Source organism: Rutidosis leptorrhynchoides, chromosome 5 (assembly GCF_046630445.1).
Source record: "Rutidosis leptorrhynchoides isolate AG116_Rl617_1_P2 chromosome 5, CSIRO_AGI_Rlap_v1, whole genome shotgun sequence".
Classification (NCBI taxonomy): Eukaryota; Viridiplantae; Streptophyta; class Magnoliopsida; order Asterales; family Asteraceae; genus Rutidosis; species Rutidosis leptorrhynchoides.
Genome location: NC_092337.1, coordinates 309,021,845 through 309,047,939, shown reverse-complemented (window position 1 = coordinate 309,047,939; position 26,095 = coordinate 309,021,845). Strand labels below are relative to the sequence as shown.

At 31.5% G+C, this 26,095-nt stretch overlaps 1 protein-coding gene across 1 annotated transcript in view; it reads left to right on the top strand.

Annotated features, from left to right (window-relative positions):
* Nucleotides 1–24,031, top strand: part of LOC139849484 (QWRF motif-containing protein 3-like) — a 41,316-nt gene extending 17,285 nt beyond the window's left edge. The window contains exons 2-6 of the mRNA XM_071839139.1: nucleotides 22,432–22,551; nucleotides 22,670–22,786; nucleotides 23,137–23,238; nucleotides 23,381–23,448; nucleotides 23,959–24,031. Coding sequence (XP_071695240.1) covers nucleotides 22,432–22,551; nucleotides 22,670–22,786; nucleotides 23,137–23,238; nucleotides 23,381–23,448; nucleotides 23,959–24,031 — 480 coding nt within the window. The remainder of the gene's footprint in view (nucleotides 1–22,431; nucleotides 22,552–22,669; nucleotides 22,787–23,136; nucleotides 23,239–23,380; nucleotides 23,449–23,958) is intronic.
* The last annotated feature ends 2,064 nt before the right edge of the window (nucleotides 24,032–26,095 follow it).

Here is a 26,095-nt window from a genome sequence, read left to right as displayed (position 1 = left end):
GACGATACAAATGCTTGAAGACATGCTACGAGCATGTGTTATTGATTTCGGAAATAGTTGGGATCGACATCTACCATTAGCAGAATTTTCCTACAACAACAGCTACCATTCAAGCATTGAGATGGCGCCATTTGAAGCACTTTATGGTAGAAAGTGCAGGTCTCCGATTTGTTGGAGTGAAGTGGGGGATAGACAGATTACGGGTCCGGAGATTATACAAGAAACTACCGATATGATCATCCAAATTCAACAACGGTTGAAAACCGCCCAAAGTCGACAAAAGAGCTACGCTGACATTAAAAGAAAAGATATAGAATTTGAAATTGGAGAGATGGTCATGCTTAAAGTTGCACCTTGGAAAGGCGTTGTACGATTTGGTAAACGAGGTAAATTAAATCCAAGGTATATTGAACCATTCAAGATTATTGATCGTGTCGGACCAGTAGCTTACCGACTTGAGTTACCTCAACAACTCGCGGCTGTACATAACACTTTCCACGTCTCAAATTTGAAGAAATGTTTTGCTAAAGAAGATCTCACTATTCCGTTAGATGAAATCCAAATCAACGAAAAACTCCAATTCATCGAAGAACCCGTCGAAATAATGGATCGTGAGGTTAAAAGACTTAAGCAAAACAAGATACCAATTGTTAAGGTTCGATGGAATGCTCGTAGAGGACCCGAGTTCACCTGGGAGAGTGAAGATCAGATGAAGAAGAAATACCCGCATCTATTTCCAGAAGATTCGTCAACACCTTCAACAGCTTAAAATTTCGGGACGAAATTTATTTAACGGGTAGGTACTGTAGTGACCCGAACTTTTCCATGTTTATATATATTAATTGAGATTGATATTTACATGATTAAATGTTTCCAACATGTTAAGCAATCAAACTTGTTAAGACTTGATTAATTGAAATAGGTTTCATATAGACAATTGACCACCTAAGTTGACCGGTGATTCACGAACGTTAAAACTTGTAAAAACTATATGATGACATATATATGGTTATATATATAGTTAAAATTATATTATGATAATTAAACATATCATTAAGTATATTAACAATGAACTACATATGTAAAAACAAGACTACTAACTTAATAATTTTGAAACGAGACATATATGTAACGATTATCGTTGTAACGACATTTAATGTATATATATCATATTAAGAGATATTCGTACATCATAATATCATGATAATATAATAATTTAAAATCTCTTTTGATATTATAAACATTGGGTTAACAACATTTAACAAGATCGTTAACCTAAAGGTTTCAAAACAACATTTACATGTAGCGACTAACGATGACTTAACGACTCAGTTAAAATGTATATACATGTAGTGTTTTAATATGTATTTATACACTTTTGAAAGACTTCAATACACTTATCAAAATACTTCTACTTAACAAAAATGCTTACAATTACATCCTCGTTCAGTTTCATCAACAATTCTACTCGTATGCACCCGTATTCGTACTCGTACAATACACAGCTTTTAGATGTATGTACTATTGGTATATACACTCCAATGATCAGCTCTTAGCAGCCCATGTGAGTCACCTAACACATGTGGGAACCATCATTTGGCAACTAGCATGAAATATCTCATAAAATTACAAAAATATGAGTAATCATTCATGACTTATTTACATGAAAACAAAATTACATATCCTTTATATCTAATCCATACACCAACGACCAAAAACACCTACAAACACTTTCATTCTTCAATTTTCTTCATCTAATTGATCTCTCTCAAGTTCTATCTTCAAGTTCTAAGTGTTCTTCATAAATTCCAAAAGTTCTAGTTTCATAAAATCAAGAATACTTTCAAGTTTGCTAGCTCACTTCCAATCTTGTAAGGTGATCATTCAACCTCAAGAAATCTTTGTTTCTTACAGTAGTTTATCATTCTAATACAAGGTAATAATCATATTCAAACTTTGGTTCAATTTCTATAACTATAACAATCTTATTTCAAGTGATGATCTTACTTGAACTTGTTTTCGTGTCATGATTCTGCTTCAAGAACTTCGAGCCATCCAAGGATCCATTGAAGCTAGATCCATTTTTCTCTTTTCCAGTAGGTTTATCCAAGGAAATTAAGGTAGTAATGATATTCATAACATCATTCGATTCATACATATAAAGCTATCTTATTCGAAGGTTTAAACTTGTAATCACTAGAACATAGTTTAGTTAATTCTAAACTTGTTCGCAAACAAAAGTTAATCCTTCTAACTTGACTTTTAAAATCAACTAAACACATGTTCTATATCTATATGATATGCTAACTTAATGATTTAAAACCTGGAAACACGAAAAACACCGTAAAACCGGATTTACGCCGTCGTAGTAACACCGCGGGCTGTTTTGGGTTAGTTAATTAAAAACTATGATAAACTTTGATTTAAAAGTTGTTATTCTTAGAAAATGATTTTTATTATGAACATGAAACTATATCCAAAAATTATGGTTAAACTCAAAGTGGAAGTATGTTTTCTAAAATGGTCATCTAGACGTCGTTCTTTCGACTGAAATGACTACCTTTACAAAAACGACTTGTAACTTATTTTTCCGACTATAAACCTATACTTTTTCTGTTTAGATTCATAACATAGAGTTCAATATGAAACCATAGCAATTTGATTCACTCAAAACTGATTTAAAATGAAGAAGTTATGGGTAAAACAAGATTGGATAATTTTTCTCATTTTAGCTACGTGAAAATTGGTAACAAATCTATTCCAACCATAACTTAATCAACTTGTATTGTATATTATGTAATCTTGAGATACCATAGACACGTATACAACGTTTCAACCTATCATGTCGACACATCTATATATATTTCGGAACAACCATAGACACTCTATATGTGAATGTTGGAGTTAGCTATACAGGGTTGAGGTTGATTCCAAAATATATATAGTTTGAGTTGTGATCAATACTGAGATACGTATACACTGGGTCGTGGATTGATTCAAGATAATATTTATCGATTTATTTCTGTACATCTAACTGTGGACAACTAGTTGTAGGTTACTAACGAGGACAGCTGACTTAATAAACTTAAAACATCAAAATATATTAAAAGTGTTGTAAATATATTTTAAACATACTTTGATATATATGTATATATTGTTATAGGTTCGTGAATCAACCAGTGCCCAAGTCTTACTTCTCGACGAAGTAAAAATCTGTGAAAGTGAGTTATAGTCCCACTTTTAAAATCTAATATTTTTGGGATGAGAATACATGCAGGTTTTATAAATGATTTACAAAATAGACACAAGTACGTGAAACTACATTCTATGGTTGAATTATCGAAATCGAATATGCCCCTTTTTATTAAGTCTGGTAATCTAAGAATTAGGGAACAGACACCCTAATTGACGCGAATCCTAAAGATAGATCTATTGGGCCTAACAAACCCCATCCAAAGTACCTGTGACGACCCGGAAATTTCCGACCAAATTTAAACTTAACCTTTATATGTTTCCGACACGATAAGCAGAATTTGTAATGTTGAATCTTAAAAAGTTTGGAACTACATTCATGTAATCAATTACCCTTTGACCGTGTTCGACGATTCACGAACAATTATGTGTATATAGATATGTATATATAATATATAATATTAACTGAAAACATTAACAAAGTATTAGATATATGATACTTTACATGAACATATTTGTTTCGATATATTTATCGACAGAATTAAGAGATAATATCAAATGATTGAATTATCAGATACATTATGATATGATTACGGGCCTATGTTATAAGGTCCACTGTGATTTAAGAAATCTATTCTTTTTGACAACTCATTACTTAACCAGTATGATAAAGATAACGATATTTATATTTTATTTTATTAAATATATATAACGATTTAAATTAATATTATATATTTTTATACGCGTATTCTTCGAATCTGATTCAGCAAATCATCCATTATACTCCCTACTTTCACAACAATATACATTCTTTTATAAAAATCAAAACAACCATACTCATTCAAAATCTAATTACATATTCTGATTTTGAAATCTCAGAATTCGATTCAAGATATAACTGAAATCGTCACTCTTAGATTCCCACATCTTTCAAAACTATACTTTGACTTCAAAACTGTCCTAGAACCTCATTTCTATTCATGGAACTCACAAAAATATTTGTATCATTCAAAATCTTAGAACATCATATGTATATTAACAATTACAATATGTGTTCAAACACTTCGAAATTCCTAAAGACATGCGAGATGATGATCCAACCACATATTACCCACTGTCATGCATCTGAAAAGCTCTCGAAACCAAAGTTATAGTTTAACACGTATCCATGTCAGATCCTTTGATATTTATTACCAAATATAATTTTTCAATCTCTTTCCAAAATAGACAGTTTTGTCACAGCTGCAGCAAATCACCTTCATTTGTTTATACGAATAAACCTTATTATAACAATTACCCCTTCATCATTGTTACCGGGGAACCTTTCATATCTCGCCACATTAGCAGTAAACTTATCAACAACTTCATTAACCTTCGACTTAAGCCTCTCCGAAAAGCCACTATACTTATTCATTAAAACCCCATCATGTACTCACCTACATCCTGTAACAATAATTGTCACACCAACTACTGGGAATTAGCAATCAGTATTTTGAATTTCGCGACAATTTTACGTCAAAAGTTATACATATAACGTCTATCTCCTAGACTTACATACTTCGAATGTGAATTTTCTGAAAAACATCCCAAACCATGAACTAGTTCTTCGAAATTGGAAAAATGCTGATGAAGCAGCAAAAACTGTAAACGACTTTAACAGTCAAAAGTTTGATGATAAAGAATAGTATGGTGGTAAAGCTGAGAAAAAGAGAAGGTTTGAAACTGGAAAACGGATTGAGCAGACCATGAAGGAGGCTGTGGACAAATCACAAAGACTAAACCTGCCTTCAAAGGATCCAAATGATTCAGTGTCTACTGAAATCGTTAGCAAACAACTTACTTCTTATTCTAAACCTTCACAGACAAATCTTCTTCATCATCCATATTATCGTATCTTTTATTATAATATCTTCGATATTCCTGAAGATATTTTCACAACTATTCTTATCTGAAATCTTTTATCTCTTCGCAATATCTGCGTTACAACATAAAAAGAAACTGTGTTAGTTTCTAAATTCTAAAAAAAAAAAAAATTGAATTTAAAATAGGAATGTTTTTAAAGTAGTATTGGGAACTGAAGCATGAGTTTTTATAATATAATGACACTTGATCAACATGATTATATTACAGTAAGTCATGCTGAGTTTCTAATGGAACGTGATGATTCACAGAACATACCGTCATCATGTACTGTTTACACGACTCTTACATTCTACCCAATTTCCAAACATATTAAGAACATATCATCTTGATAGCTCTATATTTTTGGATATTCTGGTCATTTTCCAAATTAAGATCGTGCCATTACGATTTTCTTCTTGGAACATTAACTATGTTCATCCAAAAATTCATATCTACGAATTCTGGACCATTATCCGCTTGACTTAAGGTCGGAAAGAGAAAACGAAAGCATGAAGCTCCGAAATATAATGGAGAATATAAAGCCCGATAACAACCCCGAAATTACAAACCGTGTATATCAATGCGTATAGCAATATAAAGACACGGGAGAATGAAAAACACAATAACCCCAAGGTAATGGTAGAAGAAAATAACTTTCTCCGGTGGTAGATGAAAAAGAAGAATGACATATATGAAAGTTAAGAGTATATCAAGAATTAATACTGGATGAAACATATTAACGAATGCTTTAAAGTATGAATTGGGGAGAAAGACTAGAAGGTGTGAGATGTGGAAATAAAGAAACGAAGGGGGTGGAATTATAGTAAAATATCAGACAGAGAAATCGAGACAGATTATCGCATTTAATCAAAGAAGATCCTAATTTCCTTAATCGCCGAAGAACCAAATCTTATTGCAAAGATTTTCTTTAAATCCCATGAATTCCGAAAATCAATCATAACTACGTCATCGGTTAAAACGAATATACGTTTACTCATTTCACTCTCTTGCGATAGCTTCACTTATACTCTTCGCGTAATTAAATTATTTTATCTATATTACTCAATGATGATAAAACTCTATTTATCAACTCATATTCATCATGAAAACATTTTTATAGTTAGCCATGACGACCTCGATCAAATTTCGGGACGAAATTTCTTTAACGGGTAGGTACTGTGACGACCCGGAAATTTCCGACCAAATTTAAACTTAACCTTTATATGTTTCCGACACGATAAGCAGAATTTGTAATGTTGAATCTTAAAAAGTTTGGAACTACATTCATGTAATCAATTACCCTTTGACCGTGTTCGACGATTCACGAACAATTATGTGTATATAGATATGTATATATAATATATAATATTAACTGAAAACATTAACAAAGTATTAGATATATGATACTTGACATGAACATATTTGTTTCGATATATTTATCAACAGAATTAAGAGATAATATCAAATGATTGAATTATCAGATACATTATGATATGATTACGGGCCTATGTTATAAGGTCCACTGTGATTTAAGAAATCTATTCTTTTTGACAACTCATTACTTAACCAGTATGATAAAGATAACGATATTTATATTTTATTTTATTAAATATATATAACGATTTAAATTAATATTATATATTTTTATACGCGTATTATACGTACATAGTTTTATACTTTTACTATACTTTAACTTTACATTTACTTTACTTTTACTTTACTTTAACTTTAATAATTCATACTTTAATAATTCACTTTAATAATTCATACTTTAATAATTCACTTTAATAATTCATACTTTAATAATTCACTTTGATAATTCATACTTTAATAATTCACTGTAATAATTCATACTTTAATAATTCACTTTAATAATTCATACTTTAATAATTCACTTTAATAATTCATACTTTAATAATTCACTTTAATAATTCAAAAATCTATTATAAATAGAATTCAATAGGTTTCATTATTTCATAGAAACTTGAAAATATATTTCTCTAAACTCTCTCAATCGAATTACATATATATATATATATTTACTTAGTACTATTTCAAGATATTATTAGTATACATAAAATACTACGACGGAGTTATATTCAGACGATTTCAAAATAAGTTTTCAAATGGGATATAGCTAAGGAAATTATGGGTTATAGCTATGAAGGTTATGGGTATTGATCGAGGGTATTGCTCGTGAGGTCAACCTAACGTTTATCATTTTTGTTGCGTCTACGTACTTTCCTGCAATATTGAATCACAATATTGATACGTGAGCATTCATATCTTATCTTTTATATATTAATAGTGTATCCCTAACTAGTGCTCGAGTATATATGATTATGCATGTTTGTATGCTTAGTTTCGTCGTTAAATAGTTTATGATAAATCACGAATTTGATACATATGCTACTGAGATAAGTTATATGATATGCATATCGTTGAAAAGCTGAAGAAAAAAATTAATAACTTTTCATTTAGAAATCGTGTGGTTTCGATGAACGGATTAAAAGATATGGTCAACTGAATTATCATTAATTTTAATATTATTATTAAAACGATTATTATAACTGTTATCAGTTGATGTTATTACTAAAATTATCTTTATTACTAAAAATTAATATTTTTATTGAAACTGTCATTTTATTATTTTTATCATTATTATTATTATCAATATTATTTTATCAAATAAATATGCGTACAAAGATATTTTTACCACACGTAATGTAATTACATTAATAATACATACCACTATATTTTTATGATATTAAGTGAATTTTATAAATTTTATTACTTGAGATATATAAAAGTATATTTTTATCATATATGAATTTTAATATAAATTTTTATTTATTAATAAATGACTTGTATTATTTAGTATAATAAGATCTGATAAATATATTTAAATATATAAAACTACTATATATAAGTTATATAATAAACATATCTAGATTTTGAAAGTCATTTTGGGTCAAGTTGACTTTTGTTGACTTTTGCATGTCGGTCTCGAGCATTAGGATTGTGATACACTACGACTTGACCTAAATTGTTAGACAGATATTGACCAACATATAAATATATATACTTAATATAGGTTCGTGAATCCGAGACAAACCCTGCACTTGTTTAGTGCCGTTATATACATAATTGCTACGAAATACAGTATTGTGAGTTTCATTTGCTCCCTTTTATATATATTTTTGGGACTGAGAATACTTGCGCTGTTTTTATAAATGTTTTACGAAATAGGCACAAGTACTAAAACTAATTCTACGTGGGTTTAAACCAGAAATATACCCTTAGCTTGGTAACATTAAACTACTTGTCTATGTACGGTAGGCGCGAATCCTAAAGATAGATCTATTGGGCCTGACAAACCCCATCCTGACTATGGGATGCTTTAGTACTTCGAGGTTATTTTAAACACACCTGATCTGGTGTACTTCAGAGGATAAAACATGAACGTTAAGGCTTGTTACCGGGTGCCTACAACTTATAGAATACTTTTATACACTTGCGAGTGTACGGATATTTATAGAAACTGAAATCTTGTGGTCTATTACTATTACGGAAATGATGGATTATGATAAACTAATGAACTCACCAACCTTTTGGTTGACACTTTAAAGCATGTTTATTCTCAGGTATTAAAGAAATCTTCCGCTGTGCATTAGCTCATTTTAAGGATATTACCTGGAGTCATTCATGACATACTTTGAAACACGTTGCATTCGAGTCGTTGAGTTCATCAAGATTAATATTAAGTCAATTATAGTTGGATGTAATATGAAATGGTATGCATGCTGCCAATTTTTGATGTAAAGAAAGTTTGTCTTTTAAAAACGAATGCAATGTTTGTAAAACGTATCATATAGAGGTCAAATACCTCGCGATGTAATCAACTATTGTGAATCGTTTATAATGTATATGAACGGGTCCTTTCAGTTGGTATCAGAGCGGTGGTCTTAGCGAACCAGGTCTTGCATTAGTGTGTCTAACTGATAGTTGTTAAGATGCATTAGTGAGTCTGGACTTCGACCGTATCTGCATGTCAAAATTTTTGCTTATCATTTTTAGTCGGAAATCATCTACTTACCATCCTTAGGAAATTGCGTGCTTATCATTCTTAAGTCTAGACGCGTTTTCCTACATTTATTGCATAACAGTATATAGACGAATTCTTATCTTAGCATATCTGTTACTGTGAACTTTGACTGACATCTTTCAAAGATTCCTCCGTAATTTATGGGATTTTGGTATTATATATACATATGTAAATTATGTATTGAAGAATACCAAATCTAAATTCTACAATCTATTTCATACCAAAAAAATTCTTTCCCTGATCATACAAGATGGATCCCTCAACCAGTTCGAGTTCCTCGGATTCCGACAGCTATGCCGATATGGATTTCCACATGAGCTCCGAAAGCAGCGTGACCGGAATGAATCAACCAATTAGCCATCATCTATTCTGGATGAATTGGGGATGGGTTCGTAATCTACTTAACCATTGGAGACAAGAAGAAGGCGATCCCTTTCATCCACCACATTGCCCTCTTGGCAATGAACCTGAAGCACTTACCGGCGAACATGTCCGAAACACCATTTTCTCTCTCATTTCCAGAGTATCTCGTCATGATTGTATACTACACCAAATTCTAGATCTTATTTATCCGCTCGTCCGAACCGACAATTACCCCGGTGTAATAGAAGAAGTCAACGAGCTTCGCGCTCGGGTAGTAGCTTTGGAGAATATGGTGCAAAGGTTACAAACACCAGCAGCAGCACCAACAGCATAACCAGTACCACCATCAACAACATCAACAGTACCATTACCACCACCAACAACAACCGCATCGCAAACCTCAACTTCACAATCTGTCCCACGAGCATTGACGTCATACGCCATGTTGATACCAAGGAATACCACAACGATGAAGTATTGATTCATAACTTCATTGGGGAAACATTCTACGGCGATTATGTAATTTCTAAAGTTTAGAAATTATCTATCCTCGCCTTAACCATAAATCAAATGAGTTTAATTTAATATTAACTCATTAAATCAATATTACATCTGAATAAATATACACATATATATTTCCATAAAGACTGTAATAAAATTCTTTTGTACAAAATATTAATTATGAATTTTTTTTTAACGGGTAGGTAATACCCGAGAGATATATAAATTCACAATTAATATGTTACATTCTTCGAATCTGATTCAGCAAATCATCCATTATACTCCCTACTTTCACAACAATATACATTCTTTTATAAAAATCAAAACAACCATACTCATTCAATCTAATTACATATTCTGATTTTGAAATCTCAGAATTCGATTCAAGATATAACTGAAATCGTCACTCTTAGATTCCTACATCTTTCAAAACTATACTTTGACTTCAAAACTGTCCTAGAACCTCATATCTATTCATGGAACTCACAAAAATATTTGTATCATTCAAAATCTTAGAACATCATATGTATATTAACAATTACAATATGTGTTCAAACACTTCGAAATTCCTAAAGACATGCGAGATGATGATCCAACCACATATTACCCACTGTCATGCATCTGAAAAGCTCTCGAAACCAAAGTTATAGTTTAACACGTATCCATGTCAGATCCTTTGATATTTATTACCAAATATAATTTTTCAATCTCTTTCCAAAATAGACAGTTTTGTCACAGCTGCAGCAAATCACCTTCATTTGTTTATACGAATAAACCTTATTATAACAATTACCCCTTCATCATTGTTACCGGGGAACCTTTCATATCTCGCCACATTAGCAGTAAACTTATCAACAACTTCATTAACCTTCGACTTAAGCCTCTCCGAAAAGCCACTATACTTATTCATTAAAACCCTATCATGTACTCACCTACATCCTGTAACAATAATTGTCACACCAACTAATGGGAATTAGCAATCAGTATTTTGAATTTCGCGACAATTTTACGTCAAAAGTTATACATATAACGTCTATCTCCTAGACTTACATACTTCGAATGTGAATTTTCTGAAAAACATCCCAAACCATGAACTAGTTCTTCGAAATTGGAAAAATGCTGATGAAGCAGCAAAAACTGTAAACGACTTTAACAGTCAAAAGTTTGATGATAAAGAATAGTATGGTGGTAAAGCTGAGAAAAAGATAAGGTTTGAAACTGGAAAACGGATTGAGCAGACCATGAAGGAGGCTGTGGACAAATCACAAAGACTAAACCTGCCTTCAAAGGATCCAAATGATTCAGTGTCTACTGAAATCGTTAGCAAACAACTTACTTCTTATTCTAAACCTTCACAGACAAATCTTCTTCATCATCCATATTATCGTATCTTTTATTATAATATCTTCGATATTCCTGAAGATATTTTCACAACTATTCTTATCTAAAATCTTTTATCTCTTCGCAATATCTGCGTTACAACATAAAAAGAAACTGTGTTAGTTTCTAAATTCTAAAAAAAAAAAAATTGAATTTAAAATAGGAATGTTTTTGAAGTAGTATTGGGAACTGAAGCATGAGTTTTTATAATATAATGACACTTGATCAACGTGATTATATTACAGTAAGTCATGCTGAGTTTCTAATGGAACGTGATGATTCACAGAACATACCGTCATCATGTACTGTTTACACGACTCTTACATTCTACCCAATTTCCAAACATATTAAGAACATATCATCTTGATAGCTCTATATTTTCGGATATTCTGGTAATTTTCCAAATCAAGATCGTACCATTACGATTTTCTTCTTGGAACATTAACTATGTTCATCCAAAAATTCATATCTACGAATTCTGGACCATTATCCGCTTGACTTAAGGTCGGAAAGAGAAAACGAAAGCATGAAGCTCCGAAATATAATGGAGAATATAAAGCCCGATAACAACCCCGAAATTACAAACCGTGTATATCAATGCGTATAGCAATATAAAGACACGAGAGAATGAAAAACACAATAACCCCAAGGTAATGGTAGAAGAAAATAACTTTCTCCGGTGGTAGATGAAAAAGAAGAATGACATATATGAAAGTTAAGAGTATATCAAGAATCAATACTGGATGAAGCATATTAACGAATGCTTTAAAGTATGAATTGGGGAGAAAGACTAGAAGGTGTGAGATGTGGAAATAAAGAAACGAAGGGGGTGGAATTATAGTAAAATATCAGACAGAGAAATCGAGACAGATTATCGCATTTAATCAAAGAAGATCCTGATTTCCTTAATCGCCGAAGAACCAAATCTTATTGCAAAGATTTTTTTTAAATCCCATGAATTCCGAAAATCAATCATAACTACGTCATCGGTTAAAACGAATATACGTTTACTCATTTCACTCTCTTGCGATAGCTTCACTTATACTCTTCGCGTAATCAAATTATTTTATCTATATTACTCAATGATGATAAAACTCTATTTATCAACTCATATTCATCATGAAAACATTTTTATAGTTAGCCATGACGACCTCGATCAAATTTCGGGACGAAATTTCTTTAACGGGTAGGTACTGTGACGACCCGAAAATTTCCGACCAAATTTAAACTTAACCTTTATATGTTTCCGACACGATAAGCAGAATTTGTAATGTTGAATCTTAAAAAGTTTGGAACTACATTCATGTAATCAATTACCCTTTGACCGTGTTCGACGATTCACGAACAATTATGTGTATATAGATATGTATATATAATATATAATATTAACTGAAAACATTAACAAAGTATTAGATATATGATACTTTACATGAACATATTTGTTTCGATATATTTATCAACAGAATTAAGAGATAATATCAAATGATTGAATTATCAGATACATTATGATATGATTACGGGCCTATGTTATAAGGTCCACTGTGATTTAAGAAATCTATTCTTTTTGACAACTCATTACTTAACCAGTATGATAAAGATAACGATATTTATATTTTATTTTATTAAATATATATAACGATTTAAATTAATATTATATATTTTTATACGCGTATTATACGTACATAGTTTTATACTTTTACTATACTTTAACTTTACATTTACTTTACTTTTACTTTACTTTAACTTTAATAATTCATACTTTAATAATTCACTTTAATAATTCATACTTTAATAATTCACTTTAATAATTCATACTTTAATAATTCACTTTGATAATTCATACTTTAATAATTCACTGTAATAATTCATACTTTAATAATTCACTTTAATAATTCATACTTTAATAATTCACTTTAATAATTCATACTTTAATAATTCACTTTAATAATTCAAAAATCTATTATAAATAGAATTCAATAGATTTCATTATTTCATAGAAACTTGAAAATATATTTCTCTAAACTCTCTCAATGGAATTACATATATATATATATATATATATATATATATATATATATATATATATATATATATATATATTTACTTAGTACTATTTCAAGATATTATTAGTATACATAAAATACTACGACGGAGTTATATTCAGACGATTTCAAAATAAGTTTTCAAATGGGATATAGCTAAGGAAATTATGGGTTATAGCTATGAAGGTTATGGGTATTGATCGAGGGTATTGCTCGTGAGGTCAACCTAACGTTTATCATTTTTATTGCGTCTACGTACTTTCCTGCAATATTGAATCACAATATTGATACGTGAGCATTCATATCTTATCTTTTATATATTAATAGTGTATCCCTGACTAGTGCTCGAGTATATATGATTATGCATGTTTGTATGCTTAGTTTCGTCGTTAAATAGTTTATGATAAATCACGAATTTGATACATATGCTACTGAGATAAGTTATATGATATGCATGTCGTTGAAAAGCTGAAGAAAAAAATTAATAACTTTTCATTTAGAAATCGTGTGGTTTCGATGAACGGATTAAAAGATATGGTCAACTGAATTATCATTAATTTTAATATTATTATTAAAACGATTATTATAACTGTTATCAGTTGATGTTATTACTAAAATTATCTTTATTACTAAAAATTAATATTTTTATTGAAACTGTCATTTTATTATTTTTATCATTATTATTATTATCAATATTATTTTATCAAATAAATATGCGTACAAAGATATTTTTACCACACGTAATGTAATTACATTAATAATACATACCACTATATTTTTATGATATTAAGTGAATTTTATAAATTTTATTACTTGAGATATATAAAAGTATATTTTTATCATATATGAATTTTAATATAAATTTTTATTTATTAATAAATGACTTGTATTATTTAGTATAATAAGATCTGATAAATATATTTAAATATATAAAACTACTATATATAAGTTATATAATAAACATATCTAGATTTTGAAAGTCATTTTGGGTCAAGTTGACTTTTGTTGACTTTTCAATGTCGGTCTCGAGCATTAGGATTGTGATACACTACGACTTGACCTAAATTCTTAGACAGATATTGACCAACATATAAATATATATACTTAATATAGGTTCGTGAATCCGAGACAAACCCTGCACTTGTTCAGTGCCGTCATATACATAATTGCTACGAAATACAGTATTGTGAGTTTCATTTGATCCCTTTTATATATATTTTTGGGACTGAGAATACATGCGCTGTTTTTATAAATGTTTTACGAAATAGGCACAAGTACTAAAACTAATTCTACGTGGGTTTAAACCAGAAATATACCCTTAGCTTGGTAACATTAAACTACTTGTCTATGTACGGTAGGCGCGAATTCTAAAGATAGATCTATTGGGCCTGACAAACCCCATCCTGACTATGGGATGCTTTAGTACTTCGAGGTTATTTTAAACACACCTGATCTGGTGTACTTCAGAGGGTAAAACATGAACGTTAAGGCTTGTTACCGGGTGCCTACAACTTATAGAATACTTTTATACACTTGCGAGTGTACGGATATTTATAGAAACTGAAATCTTGTGGTCTATTACTATTACGGAAATGATGGATTATGATAAACTAATGAACTCACCAACCTTTTGGTTGACACTTTAAAGCATGTTTATTCTCAGGTATTAAAGAAATCTTCCGCTGTGCATTAGCTCATTTTAAGGATATTACCTGGAGTCATTCATGACATACTTTGAAAGACGTTGCATTCGAGTCGTTGAGTTCATCAAGATTAATATTAAGTCAATTATAGTTGGATGTAATATGAAATGGTATGCATGCCGCCAATTTTTGATGTAAAGAAAGTTTGTCTTTTAAAAACGAATGCAATGTTTGTAAAACGTATCATATAGAGGTCAAATACCTCGCGATGTAATCAACTATTGTGAATCGTTTATAATGTATATGAACGGGTCCTTTCAGTACCGGATGCTTTAGTACTTCGAAATTTATATCATATCCGAAGGGTTTCCCGGAATGATGGGGATATTCTTATATATGCATCTTGTAATTGTCGGTTACCAGGTGTTCACCATATGAATGATTTTTATCTCTATGTATGGGATGTGTATTGAAATATGAAATCTTGTGGTCTATTGTTACGATTTGATATATATAGGTTAAACCTATAACTCACCAACATTTTTGTTGACGTTTTAAGCATGTTTATTCTCAGGTGATTATTAAGAGCTTCCGCTGTCGCATACTTAAATAAGGACGAGATTTGGAGTCCATGCTTGTATGATATTGTGTAAAAACTGCATTCAAGAAACTTATTTTGTTGTAACATATTTGTATTGTAAACCATTATGTAATGGTCGTGTGTAAACAGGATATTTTAGATTATCATTATTTGATAATCTACGTAAAACTTTTTAAACCTTTATTGATGAAATAAAGGTTATGGTTTGTTTTAAAATGAATGCAGTCTTTGAAAAACGTCTCATATAGAGGTCAAAACCTCACAACGAAATCAATTAATATGGAACGTTTTTAATCAATAAGAACGGGACATTTCAAAAACCTTCTTATTGTTATCCATAACAACCTCTATCAAATTTCGGGGACGAAATTTCTTTAACGGGTAGGTACTGTAATGACCCGGAATTTTTCTGACCAAATTATAATTATGAGATTAATATTTACATAAATTAAACCATACCAACATGATAAGCAATCCAAATTGTTGAGACTTGTGTTTTTGAAAAGAGTTTTACACAACGTTTGACCGTCCAATATGACCGATGATATCACGAACTATATAACATACGATAATTATACGTTTGTGTATATATATGTATTTATATATATTTAACATGATCTAAGGATGGTTTAACATCTCATTGTGTACTAATGACAATGAGTTATAAGTATATTTTGAAACTACTAACTTAAGTTTTCAAAACGATAACTATACGTAACATTCTTTGATATATATACTTATAATCTATAATGCTTATACATGTATCGTATATATAATGTATTTAATCACTTTTAAGGACTTAAATACATAAAACAATATAAGTATATTCATAAAAGATAGCTATATTTGAATTCTCGTTCCGTTTCCTCAAGATTTCTATACGTATATCTAGGCTATATGTACCCGTATCATACCCAGCTTCTATACATATTTACTATTAGTATATACACATCAAATCAACATCCTAATCAACATTATTACTGCCCTAGATATGAGGTAACTAGAATTTGTCAAGTAGTATGAATTATTAGTAAGAAAACAAAATTAGGAATCCTTTTCTTTCTTTATAAACTAAAAACGTTTTTATAAATGAACACCATTTCTTCACTCCATTTTCTCATAACTACACCCTCATTTCTCTCTCAAAATACTCCTAACTTCATACTTGATCATCTCCAAACATTTTCCCCATCATTTAGCTTCAATTACAAGCCTTAAACACCATAAGAAAACTCTTTCAAGAACATATCAAAATAACCACCCATTTGAAGAAGTTTACTTCCAACCTTTTGATCTAACTTCACCACTCTTTGATTCCAAGATTATTTTTTATATTTTGCAGTAACTTTGTCCAAGTAACTTGAGGTAGTAACCTTGTTCATAATCTTATTCAATTCATATTCATATAGCTATCTTATTTTGTGGTATAAAATTTTAACAACAGGAACATAGTTTGAATGATTTCAAACTTGTTCGCAAACTAAATAGATCCTTCTAACTTGACTTTTAAAACACTTCAAGACCTATAATATATCATAATGATATGCTAACCTAACAAGATATAACTTGGTTTTACAAAGAACATCTTAAAAACTGAATCTACGTCATCGGAGTGCAACCGGTGGCTGTTTTGGGTTGGATAATTAAAAACCATCTTGAACTTTGAATTGAAAGTCCATGTTCTGGAAAAATGATATTTCTTATGAATATGTTAACACATAAAAATTTCATGGTTTAACTCAAAGTGTAAGTATTTTTAGAAAAATGATCATTAAATGTTGTTTTTATAATGGAAAATGATCACTTTCATAAGTTTCACCAAAGTTTGACCTATAACCTATGATTTTGAATAAAAATTAAGGTATTTTCAATTCATATTCTTAAAATTTGACTCGATCCAAGGAAGTGGCAAGTTGAACCAACAAAAACGGAGTTTTAATGAAGAAACTACGACTAAAACAAGATTGGGTATCCGAAGCTAGTTTAGCTACGAAAATATTTGGAGAAAAAGTAAATTAATCATATCTTTTCTAATTAATATGATATTTTATATATAATTACTTATGATTTGATTTTATATATTTCAGGACTACCCGTAAACAATACGAGAAGATTAATCATAAGACCTCATGATTGTACGCAACACGTCATTTGACAACACGGTACTTTATGTACGCAACACGTCATTTGACAATATGGTACCATGGGTCGAGATTAATTCTGATCAATACGAATACGATGGGGTCTTTATTTATTTTATTTAAGCAACTAATTGTGGACCACTAACATCGGACTGCTAACTACGAACTAAGAAAATATTAAAACTATTAAAAGTATATATATATGTAACGATTACTTAAAAAGAAAATATGTTGATATATTATATATATGGTTAGGTTTGTGATATCTATCGGAGACCAAGTCGAATTAAATACCTTCAAGGCAAAAGTGAGTTTCATTTGCTCCCTTTTTAATTGCTTTTGCAGTATATATTTTTGGGCTGAGAATACATGCGCTGCTTTTATAAATGTTTACAAAATAGACACAAGTACTTAAAAATATATTCTACGTTAAGTTGTACCACTGGCATATTTCCCTGTAGCTTGGTAACTACTATTTACATGGGTATTGTAAACGCGAATCCTGTTGATAGATCTATCGGGCCTGACAACCCCAATCGGACTGGACGACCAGTATTCAACGGTTGCACAGTACTTCGTTTTGGTGACTACACTTGGTACGGTGTAGTGAGATTTCATAATAAAGGGAATATGCGACGTTGATTAAATGTTAAGTATGGTTACCAAGTGCTCAACCACTTAGAATGCTTTACATACACTTGCGAGTGTATTATGTTTATGATTATGAAATCTTGTGGTCTATTAACATATTGAAATGATTGTTATGATAAACCTATGAACTCACCAACCTTTTGGTTGACACTTTAAAGCATGTTTATTCTCAAGTACGAATTAAGTCTTCCGCTGTGCATTTGCTCAATATAAGGACATTACTTGGAGCCGATCATCGCAATGGGATCAAATGTTGATGACTTCGTCCAGGTGGATTAGGACGGGTCCTTTCACCATCGACATCGTAATGGCTTTGTTTGTTATAAATGCAGTATGATGTACTTCTTGTGTTATGGTAGTTTTATGTTGCATCTATTGTGTGAATTTGATCGCTTTTCTTTCACAAACAAAGGCAATCTAGTTTGCCAAAAAACAGCTTTCACAGTTTGAAATGTATACATCTTCGCAAAAACACCAACATAACAAGGGGTTTTTTGAACTTATATGAATCAGACTACAATCAATTAAAGGGGCAAGAACAATAACTACCTAATTTTTAATGTGCCTAACTTGTACTTTTTGAGTATTAAACATCCTAAGTGCCGCATTCAAAGTGAACCGATTCATTGGTCACGAACAAGAAACATTTCACGGCCACTAATTCTGCCAAAATAATATGGTAATCTAACAATGTTGGCGATTACAGAACCTATCATGCCAGTATCAGACTGCGATTGTGATTCTTTATTGTGATCTTCATCTTCATCTTCATATTCAACGGAATCAGTAAAATATTTACCGGCACTCATTTTGGGGATAACGGTTTTGGGGTTAACCGACGTCAGTTTTTTTTCTATTTGTATTTTGAAATTGAAAATTGAAATTGATGATGATCGTTAGTTTACTCTAGATTTGGGGGATTTTCCGGTGTAACGACCCAACCCGTTAAACGTCACAAAATATTTTTGTTTTTTTTTTAAAATTGGACAGGCAAAGCCTGTCAGGCTTAACCCGCGATGCGGTTCATCTGGCCGCGGCGCGGCTTATCAAGGTCAAAGATGGTTTGAACCACCTAAAACCCTCGACATCTAAAACCTCCTTTAACCCGCGGCTCACCTATGTTGCCGATTCTTACTTAAAATATTTTACACAAGGTCCGAATTTGATATTAAACAACAACCATTGATTCAAAGGGCCTTCCATCACCCAACTAATAGAGTTAACAAGTTTTAAGACCCCAATCCAAGTATTCGAACACCGAGCATCATTCGCTCATTTACAAATCAAAATATAAGTTTCGACCGACAAGTTTAAATGCCAAACAATAACCCGAGCATGGTGTTTGGGGTTAAACTACCCAATCTTAGCTCGAACTTCAAAAGCAAATCTTTAGCATAATCATGTAGGGAGATCGCTAGTCCAAACATATACCCTTGCCCTTGTCCACGTCGGAGCCTAAAAATGTAAACAACGAGAGGGTAAGCAAAACGCTTAGTGAGTGCAATAATTATACACATACATATATAATATACCTACTTGCAAACACTTACTCACATACCGCATACGTGCTAGCAATATAAAATTAGCATACTAACTCCAAGTATAAAGCTAATAACCTCCAGTACCGCAACTAGCATAAACAATAGCATATACGCCACACAATATAATATGCTACACTACAATACATACACAACATGGTGCTACCGGCTCTGTGGTTCACACCATACGCATTATCATGATGCTACCGGCTCCATGGTTCACATCGTAACTCAAGTCATACTCTCGTTGAGGCGATACCGGCTCCGTGGTTCACACCTCAACACTCGTGCTATAGCGCTACCGGCTCCGTGGTTCACACTACAACACCCGTACCTTAGTGCTACCGGCTCTGTGGTTCACACTACAATACACGTACCATGATGCCACCGGCTCCGTGGTTCACATCATAGCACACTCGCACATACTACGGCACTTCTGGCTCCGTGGATTATGACATAGCATACAAAATAATACATTATATACATACACATATAATTATTCCACTCACCTTAACGCCTTCGGTGAATGTTAAGCCAAGCTCGCAACCTTCAATGTAATGTACCTATTACATTATGTATATAATAATCACATAATCGAGTTGGTCAACCAACTCACTCACCATCCTAGTTCCATTTCGACCCATAGTGCAATTTCGACCAATACACACAATTTATCGCTTTAAAAACCTAGGATAGTCACTCTTGGGTCTTTATGACCCAATCTTACCCAAAAACCCCCAAATCACTAACAAATGGGTTTTATGTTCATCTTTGACCCAAACCCTAACCCTTAAACAAATCAAAGTGAAGAAAGTCAAGATTAGGACATACCACCACAATCAAAACGTAGCTAGAGACTAGATGAACAACTTTAAAACACGCGCTTTGACCCGAATCAAGCTTCTTCACCTTTGATTTAAGCTTTCTCACACTAAAAACCTTCTCTCTCTCTAGAATTGAAGTGGAAAGGAAGAGGTAGTTGATAATGGAGTAAATGATGATCTAGACCTGATCTTGGGGCTTTAAATTCGTCCCCCATGTGAAATTACCAAAAAGTCCCATTAAAATATTTCAAAAGAAGAAGGCTGGCCCATCAGACCCCAGCCGCGTAGCGGGCCTTTAGTCCGCGCCGCAGCCCAATGCTGAAAATGAGGGTCGCCAGTATACATATATATATATATATACACATTATATACAATTCAAACTTGGGTCTTACATCCGGAGTCTTGAATTTAGTATGAGTATTATTAATAAAATCATTTTTATGAAATTGCCTGTTAATGGTTTTTAACATTTGTTCAATTATAACCAAGATCGATAAAACTGGTAAAGTTAGTTGGTTTTGCTGAGGTTTTTAGGTTGCTCGATTTCTTTGTTTAGTTTGTAGTTGTGTTCTCGTTCTTTGATTGTAAGTAGTTAGATCTTCTTTGATCTAGTTTTTTGCCAAAAAAAAAAAAAAAAAAAAAAAAAAATTTGGTAAAAGAAAATATTTGCCCACTAAAATTTTTTTATGGTTTATGGTGTGTTTGGATGACACAAATATAGAGCATATAGTAGTTTAAAAAGGTACAGCTTATAGTTTTGAAGAGCTTATGATATTTAAGCTTTGTTTGGTACACCAAAAAAGTAGAGCTTATTGTAATTTCTATAGCTTATTTTTTAATCTCTTCTCACATAGTTTAAAAATGTAGAACTTAATTTTCAAGCTTCAGCTCCAACTTCCAGCTCCAGCTAATTCTACCAAACACCCCCTTAATGTTTAACCAATTTGTTTGGAAAGAAGAAAACAACAAACAATACACAAGATCCATCTGAATCACTGATTATTAACCAGAGACCGGTGATTATTTTGCTAAGAGATTTTGTCTTCAATAAAAAAATAATGATTTAGATCGTTATGAATATGATATCATATACAATTATGAATATAGTATATATAGAATAAAATGATGAATATATATATATATATATATATATATATATATATATATATATATATATATATATATATATATATATATATGGAATTATGAATATAATATATATGATACAATTTATTGATATAAAGTGAGTACAAGATGCATTATATATAGGTTAACATATATCCCATAACAAGTAACATGTTAATGTGGAATTAGTGTCTAGAATATTCTATAATAGTTAGGAGTATGAGTAGAAAATTCTTATTGAAATAGTATGACCATCGATTTATCTAGAGGTTGCAAAAACGATCCAGAAAAGTGATTGATTAATTTGTTATGTTTGACCATAGTAAAACATATTAGTAAATACAAAAAATTCATATTTTAGTAACTTGATATGCTTAAAAACAAGAATAAATGATAACAATAATACTTACTTTTTCATTGTAGCATGACCTGATTAATGCAAGTTTAAGTACGGCGAAATTGCGACAGTCAGTGGTGCAGAAAAAACTGCAGTTACAGAAGGAGAAACTAGAAATGAAGCTTAATTTGGTTTTGCATTCTCAAGTGAGAAACTAGAAATGAAGCTTAATTTGGTTTTGCATTCTCAAGTGAGTAAATCTCGTACAATACAACTCGATTGTTATTAGAGAAGATTGTAACTCGTGATAAATTGTTTGTGTAGATGAAAATATTAGAGGCATGGGGAGAAAATGAAAGTAGGCACAATGTGGATATTTCCATAATGAAATATTCTTTACATGCTGTTGTTTGTATGATACCCCTTATTGAAGGAGCTAAGGTGTGTTAACAAGTTTATTCAACTTTTGTTTGAAAATGTTATATTCATTCAAGAATCTTAATCCATAAATATAAATATATGTTCGTGATTAATGAGTTAATCGCTCTCCCAAAATCTTCATATAGGTGGATCTTGAATCAACAACGTCTCTTTTCAACACACATTACATTTGGCTGAAACAATCAAATCCATGTTATCCCCCTTTTCTCCAGTGGTAAGTTATTTTCTAGGTACAAAATGTACCCCTGCATACGAATGTAAATTATAAGCATTAAAAGTGTAACATTTTTATTTGCATAGACATTATGCATGATATCTTATGGTTTATTATTGTAAACAACTTGAAATAGGCTTGTGACATGCTTTCAGAGCTAGCGGATGTAGTAATAACTCAAGAAAAGTTGTTGCTAGAAGAATGTTTTGAGCATCTGAAAATAATATCAACAATTCAGGTAAGTTGTTATATGAACAATTTTGTGGTCACTTGAGGATTTAAAGTTATGTAGTTGGTCATATAAGGTACATTATATCGGTACCTTATGTTTTTATACTTATATCTTCCTTCTTTTTTGTGTGTCTAATGTGATTAAATAGATGCAAGAGAAAAGTCTAAGGTGCTGCATTATGACGTTGGATTCGGTGAAGGAGCAGAAGCAACAAGGGTAACACATCTCTTTATGTAAGCTCCATGAGCTGCACCTTATGAAATCGTATAGTAACCTAGCGATTTGAATATTAAGCGTTGATCAAATGGTTAATCGGTATATGAACATGAAATCTTGTACGAGTATTATTCAAGTGTAGACACATCTTAAACTTGTGTATATAATACACTGTCTTCAAATTTATCCCTGTATATTTGTTTCTCCTTTAAATAAGTTTGATGGTCAGTGAAATGAAATGCTATGAATCAAGCGAAACTTTCATCCATCGCTGATGAAAGATCTTTTGTTATATAGTATTTGTTTGTTTTTCCAAAGAAAAAAGAGAAAGAAAAAACGAACTCTGACATATAACATGACTAATTAAAATTTTCCAGATGTTATAGGATATCATAAGCATAAGTCTAAGAGATTTTCCCTGTTCGAATTAGCCGAAGAAAAAAAAAAAATTACTCATAATTTTATACACATTGATGCACAATTTGTTTTTTTTTTTATTTTTTTAAAAAGCAAAGAGCTATTTTTTTATTCATCAAGTGTTGGTGATACAGGAGATACGATCAAAGTCGCGTTGAGAAAATGAAATACATACGAATTGACATAAAATGAAAGTTTTCTTAAAACTTTAGAGGACTAAACTTCAGCCAGAATCTACGAATTCGAGTAGGAGTATTCTTCGAGTAATTGTGATCGGTAGTGTTTAGCCATGATCATCGTATACTCTTGGTTGGACGAACCACGTGTTCCAATCGAGATGCATATTTTCGACTGCGATGTTATTTAAAGAAAACTTTTTGCTTAAATTTCATTTAACGCCATTGGGACATTCCAATTCTTCTTCTCAAAAGCTTTTAGGTTTCAATTTCTCCATAACACATACCCGCTAACCTATTCTATTGCTTGCCATAGTTTGGAGACGTTGGTATTATTAACACTTTCGACAAAATCTTCATTATCATCTCAATCGAAATGATCCTTAGGATTAAAATCATGGGCTACTTCATGAACATAGATGTTTGCTTTTGGTTTGTCATGTAATTCTGTATTTAACACCTTATCAATAGATTTTGGCTCATGTGTTTCCATCAGAGCGTACAAAGACTCCGCATGTATTAAATCATACGACAATTTTGAGAAGTAAAGTGTAATCGCAAATTGAGCAGATAATCGATGAGATGTTCTCCAAACATCCATAATCATCCGGTATTCCTCTCATCTCAACTCATGTAACCTTTGAAAACTTTCCCTGTATATCTTCCAAAGGAATGATCTTCCTAAATTCCCTACCGTTACAAGATTGGATTGGTCCTCTACAGATATTTTATAAACTGCTACTGTTTGAACAGCTGACAATGACACCGTACTTTTCCCACATCGAGCATTTATCAATCAGAGAGTTACGACTTATAAGCCATTTCGCAAGTTTAGGTTTTGAAAACTCCACTTTATTAAGAATCAAAACTGTCCGGTTTAAGCCATCCCTAATATCATCATTCACTTGCAGCTGAATCGAAGCCCTGCTATTCTCTGTTCTGAAATTAAATGGCACCTCCCTTCTATTAGAGTGCTTGTAGTGAGTTGAATGTCGATTGTAATCATCACTCTTATAAGACGAACCCTTATCAAATTTATAAAATCTAATTCACACCTGATTACCCTGCAAAATCTTCCCATTTATGTTGTAGACCGCATCATTTTTCTTGCTCAGAGTTAGCAAATTTATACAAAGATTTAATAACGCTCACTCCTCCATGCAATTTTTTGTATCCACCCGAATTTCCTGAACACATTCCTAATCACCATAGGATTAGTCGTTCTAGCAAAGTTTCCAATGAAAACAGTGGACTCGATTTTCGCATGTCTTTTAGAATCATCCCGTTTTTTAGAATACACATCCTCGTGTTTTTTAGATTTACCATCGTCCTTACTCTTAGAGTTACTTACATCCTTACTCTTTGTGACTCGAGACGGGCTGTTTCTAACCACCACATCTGCATATGACTGAGAACGTGATTCTGAAAGGTTTGTGGGTGTTGGTAGTGAATTCGAAGGAAATTTAGTAATATTGGAAATGGAACGCAAGCGTTGTGACGGTTGGGTTGTGAGTTTGAAATTGGAAAAGGTGAAAACGGTATGCAGAGAGAAGTCATAATTGGAAGAGGTGTTTTAACATTAATTGTACGTTTCATTTAATTCATATATCTAAAACAAAAATATTTTAGTTATAATTGTAAATTTAAGAAATAATGGTCTCAAATTTAATTCTCCATTTTTATTTAACCGTTAAACATGTATGTTTGTCAAAGTTCACATTTGATTCAACCTTTCTTTTTGTTAACAATTCTTCCTTTTTATTCTTTTTCTCATTCTTCAATTGATTCAATCTTACCGTAAACGTAATATTATCATCATTAAGCTCTGACACATAAAAAAAGGTCATTGACCTGATGTTATGCGAGGTGTATATAAAATAGCTTATATTTTACTAGGAAATACTATTAAATACGATACAATTTTACACAAGATATTTATTTATTTATAGAATGGATATACTTAAACCTTGCTACAACACTTATAGGCAGTGTATCTAATCGTACAGTAGTGTAGTTTTTAGTAAGTCCGGTTCGTTCCACAGGAAAATCTTTAA